Consider the following 5,536-nt stretch of genomic DNA (forward strand, 5'->3'; position numbering starts at 1 on the left):
AAAAAGAGGGATGGCCGGCACTCTATCTAGTGCGCGCCGACACGGAAAGGAGAGAAACTCCACAAAACAGTGTAAAAGATTCCCAGCGGAGGCTCGTTCTGTTCAATTCATATGCTTTTTATTCAGGATAGATATACAGCTGACGAAGGCTGGACGGGCTGAAACGCGTCCTTATACCTGTATACCTATCTTGAATAAAAAGCATATGAATTGAACAGAACGAGCCTCTACTGGGAATCTGTTACACAGAAAATAACTGTGGGCATCACAGCAAATTGCTCTGGCAGAAAAAATTCTAAACTGAGGGACCTGGTTCACAAATCATTTAATCCCCAAAGATTCCCATCATTGTAAAATTAATTCCTTGCAGTTTTTTACCCTGAGATTGTTGTCGGCACACTACTGCTGCCATTTTCTATCCATATTTTGGCCACAACAAACAGAGCCAATGCAGTTGTACTGAACTGAACATATATAGTTTCCTATGGTGATCTTAATTTGGTTCACTTGAACCATTGGAAATCTGCTATTGTGGCCAAAAGACAGACTGCATTATGGCTGTCTGAAGGTAGTTTACTAGTTACTGTGACTGCATTATGGCTGTCTGAAGGTGGTTTACTAGTTACTGTGACTGCATTATGGCTGTCTGAAGGTGGTTTACTAGTTACTGTGACTGCATTATGGCTGTCTGAAGGTAGTTTACTAGTTACTGTGACTGCATTATGGCTGTCTGAAGGTGGTTTACTAGTTACTGTGACTGCATTATGGCTGTCTGAAGGTGGTTTACTAGTTACTGTGACTGCATTATGGCTGTCTGAAGGTGGTTTACTAGTTACTGTGACTGCATTATGGCTGTCTGAAGGTGGTTTACTAGTTACTGTGACTGCACTATGGCTGTCTGAAGGTGGTTTACTAGTTACTGTGACTGCATTATGGCTGTCTGAAGGTGGTTTACTAGTTACTGTGACTGCATTATGGCTGTCTGAAGGTGGTTTACTAGTTACTGTGACTGCATTATGGCTGTCTGAAGGTGGTTTACTAGTTACTGTGACTGCATTATGGCTGTCTGAAGGTGGTTTACTAGTTACTGTGACTGCATTATGGCTGTCTGAAGGTGGTTTACTAGTTACTGTGACTGCATTATGGCTGTCTGAAGGTGGTTTACTAGTTACTGTGACTGCATTATGGCTGTCTGAAGGTAGTTTACTAGTTACTGTGACTGCATTATGGCTGTCTGAAGGTGGTTTACTAGTTACTGTGACTGCATTATGGCTGTCTGAAGGTGGTTTACTAGTTACTGTGACTGCATTATGGCTGTCTGAAGGTGGTTTACTAGTTACTGTGACTGCATTATGGCTGTCTGAAGGTGGTTTACTAGTTACTGTGACTGCATTATGGCTGTCTGAAGGTGGTTTACTAGTTACTGTGACTGCACTATGGCTGTCTGAAGGTGGTTTACTAGTTACTGTGACTGCATTATGGCTGTCTGAAGGTGGTTTACTAGTTACTGTGACTGCATTATGGCTGTCTGAAGGTGGTTTACTAGTTATTGTGACTGCATTATGGCTGTCTGAAGGTGGTTTACTAGTTACTGTGACTGCATTATGGCTGTCTGAAGGTGGTTTACTAGTTACTGTGACTGCATTATGGGTGTCTGAAGGTGGTTTACTAGTTACTGTGACTGCATTATGGCTGTCTGAAGGTGGTTTACTAGTTACTGTGACTGCATTATGGCTGTCTGAAGGTGGTTTACTAGTTACTGTGACTGCATTATGGCTGTCTAAAGGTGGTTTACTAGTTACTGTGACGGCACTATGGCTGTCTGAAGGTGGTTTACTAGTTACTGTGACTGCACTATGGCTGTCTGAAGGTGGTTTACTAGTTACTGTGACTGCATTATGGCTGTCTGAAGGTGGTTTACTAGTTACTGTGACTGCATTATGGCTGTCTGAAGGTGGTTTACTAGTTATTGTGACTGCATTATGGCTGTCTGAAGGTGGTTTACTAGTTACTGTGACTGCATTATGGCTGTCTGAAGGTGGTTTACTAGTTATTGTGACTGCATTATGGCTGTCTGAAGGTGGTTTACTAGTTATTGTGACTGCGTTATGGCTTTCTGAAGGTGGTTTACTAGTTATTGTAAGAAAAAAGTCTAAATCGGCCAGATCGGTCTCCTGGAGGACATGTTAAGACATATGCAGTAATATACAATTATTCTCTTTATATAATGAATTAACAATAATCAGAAAACTATTCACTGTTCTTGTAAAATAACAATTGAAAATGGGTATAAGTATTTAACTACTGAGTGGCAGGCACTTTAAGGTGTCAAAATTTGACAAAAAACAAAACAACACTCCCTTAGGGGTGTAGCATATACCGTAATACATTCATGAACCCCAAGTGCTAGCAGATTTTCCAGTTGAAATTGATGCTCTCACCAAAGACTAAAACTTTTTTGGAAATATTCACATTTTGCATGTAATATACAAACCAATTTTCCCAATCATCTTCCAAGCTAGGCCATGAAATGGAAAACCTCCTGTCTAGACCGTTTTTCTAAAAGACTGTAATAATAAAATGTTCTGTATGAAAAGTACATCTATGAGAAGCCTGTCCCCAATAAAAGGTGAAAGCTATTAATTTTTTAATCTCCTATAATATAACCATAAGCAGATGACTTATCTTAAATGAATGCACCATTTGTGTGATACTATTAATGAAAAAAACATGAGTTTTCATAAGAAGCAGAATTCATATCATATGTTGTTTTTGTAAGTGCAGGCAGAAAATGTGGAATGTAATGACAAATAGCTGCATATCTTATACCAAATCTAGCAGTAATAATGACAGTAGAATGAGTGAAATTCTGTTTTACAAAGAGAACAATCTGCCATTTTAGAATTCGACAATCTGCAGCCTGACTAATGCTTGACACAATAAAAATTCCCTTGTCTGCCTCAGATTCGCAGCCTAATTTCCAAACCCCTGGTTATACAAATGTAGCAGGGCTGAATTTGTTAAAGGGGTTGTCAGAGTCCAACTTTTATTGTGGCAAACTACAAAGAGACTGATGAAATAGTGACAAAAATCCCTTCCTGAGCCTGCCTCCGATCCAGCGCTACAACTCCATCCTCTCCTCTGGGCTGCAGCAGTGATGTAATGTTCTGGTAGAGTGGTGACGTAGCGGTATGTTATGGTATGGCAGGTGACCGCTGCAGCCAATCACTGGCCACAGTGTTGTACTACATGAGACTGCTGAAGCCAGTGGTTGGCTGCAGCAGTCACGTGCCTTATACTGGCGTGTCAACACCACAGCCAAAACACTATACCGACGGAGAGGATGGAGCAGCATTTCTGGATCAGACGGGGGCTCCAGAAGGTAAGTTTAAGTTATTTTTTTTACAGCCTTTCTGCAGATTGTCACATTAAAAGTTGAAATTCAGTAAAATTGAGTTGGTCATTTGGCATAAGTTTGCTGTCTTGCTGCATCTGTGTATTATGAGCTTAGGGACATCCTGAATGATCATTAATCAGTATCTACTTTGTGCATTACATGTTAGACTTGTTATATTCTTTTTTAAATCCGTTTTTTTTTGTATTGATTGGTAAATACTTTGCTCTTCACCAAGCCTATACATATATATATTATGGGTATGCATTCTCAGACCACTTGCAATTGCCTTCTTTATAGTGCATTTTTCATCTATATATTTTTTCTGGTTTTACTATTTTTTCTCTATTTACTCTTCGTGTGGATATTGTGGTGTTGTGTACCATTTCTTTGCAGGAGCTGCTACCTACATAGCTATACCCATTGTAAATAGGTAGGCAAGCTTAGAACCTCTTACCAGATGACAGGTTGTTACTAAAGGACTATATCCCCTCCCTATGACTCCAGTGAGAACCTAATTCCTTCAAGAAAGTGTACATTTAGGCATCTCTATTGTCTCCCATATAACGTGCCGTATAATTTGTTGTAGTATTACGATTGAGAAAATGGTTAAATAGAATTATTATCTTAATACTGATAATCAAGGCTTTTATACAACCCTTATAATGTGTCCCTGCAGTTGACAGCATCTTGTATGCGTAGACATGCTATACATTACATATTCTAACAGTGAATAACATGCATTATAAAACACGTATTCATACAACACTATCAAGCCTTAGTTCTATGGTCGTGAATCACCCACCATTGCTTGCAATTCCCAACTGAGGCTTTCTGTCTCCTGTCTGCTGTGTCATCGGGACAAGCGTACGTCAAGCCATCTCATTGCTTATGCATTCATTTCCTGCTTCTTACAGGACTCTGGACAGAGCTTCCTGTTCTGGAGAAAATGAGAAAATCACAATCAATGACTGCCCAGGGACAAACAAGTCACTTAGAAGGTACAGGCAGTGACTGTTACCCCTGCACAATATCACATGAAATTAATCCAATATTTCCAGCTCTTTTATTACTCTGGCAGTTTAGAAATGGATTCAGGTTGCGGTTTATTCATATTTTCGGATTCCAGCAATGCAGTCAGGGCATGAGGGGTGAAGGTCCAGCGTTGGTCTCCATACCTATGCCTCTTTTAGGGATGCGTACTTATATATATGTCCATATTTCTATAAATTCTTCCCCTGCACGCCCATAGCCTGTGTGATCTGGAATTTCTAACCGAGGACATATTAGGCAATTAGGGCACATCTCCTGTTGGAGCTATATTTGTATATTCCCTGAGAAACACTTTCATAATGGCCTTGGATTTCACAAGAATAAATAAAATACAATTTTAAAATTAAAGGGGGGGGGGGGGGGAGTAGGTTTCACTATAATGGTCTCCTGATACACAAAGGGCAGAGACTATAGTAAAAGTAGGAAGGATGAGAGATTGTAAATGCATAAAATATAGTTTTAAACTATGTATTCCATATGGAAAATGTATTTCAAAACATATTCCAGAGAATTCATAGTCTTTATGAACCTTACTATGGAGAAGTGACAATACAAATGACAAAATCATTAGATAATACTATTACTAGGGATGAGCAAATATATGAAAAGTTTGATTCAGCTCATTCGCCGACTTTTACAAAAAAAAATATTGCTTTGTGACGAATAACTTAAAGTAAGTAGCGGGTGCAATGACAGGAAGCTGCGATAGCGCCGCCCCCGTCATTGTACCCCTCAGATGCCGTGTTCATACATGATCGCGGCATCTGAGTGTGAAAACTGTGTGAAATTAACATTAAAAAAGATATTAAATCGAACTTACCGCCTCCATTTACTCGGGACGGGCTGGCTGCCGCCATCTTGCTCCAAGATCTGAAGTCCTACATCACCACTCACGGGATTTCAGCCAAGATCTTCAATCAAGATGGAGGCTGGTGGACCATCGCGAGCAAATGGAGGAGGTAAGTATTGTTTTTCACACTATTTCAGGTTAAGTCGATTTGCACACAAAGCACAAGGAAACTAGGCTTCAAGACGAATCAAATTTATCGTGAAATTCGGATAGAATTCCACTTCGCGGGATTCGATTCT

At 39.9% G+C, this 5,536-nt stretch overlaps 1 protein-coding gene across 1 annotated transcript; it reads right to left on the reverse strand.

The window, feature by feature from the left end:
• Window positions 1-503: 503 nt before the first annotated feature.
• On the reverse strand, window positions 504-5,304 carry LOC122939462 (extensin-like). Its single transcript, XM_044295535.1, has 2 exons — window positions 5,281-5,304; window positions 504-2,174 (listed from the first exon to the last, which is right to left on the reverse strand). The coding sequence occupies exons 1-2, from the start codon at window positions 5,302-5,304 to the stop codon at window positions 504-506; spliced, it is 1,695 nt and encodes a 564-aa protein (XP_044151470.1).
• Between the last annotated feature and the right edge of the window lie 232 nt (window positions 5,305-5,536).

The sequence above is a fragment of the Bufo gargarizans genome, chromosome 5 (genome assembly GCF_014858855.1).
Source record: "Bufo gargarizans isolate SCDJY-AF-19 chromosome 5, ASM1485885v1, whole genome shotgun sequence".
Lineage (NCBI taxonomy): Eukaryota > Metazoa > Chordata > Amphibia > Anura > Bufonidae > Bufo > Bufo gargarizans.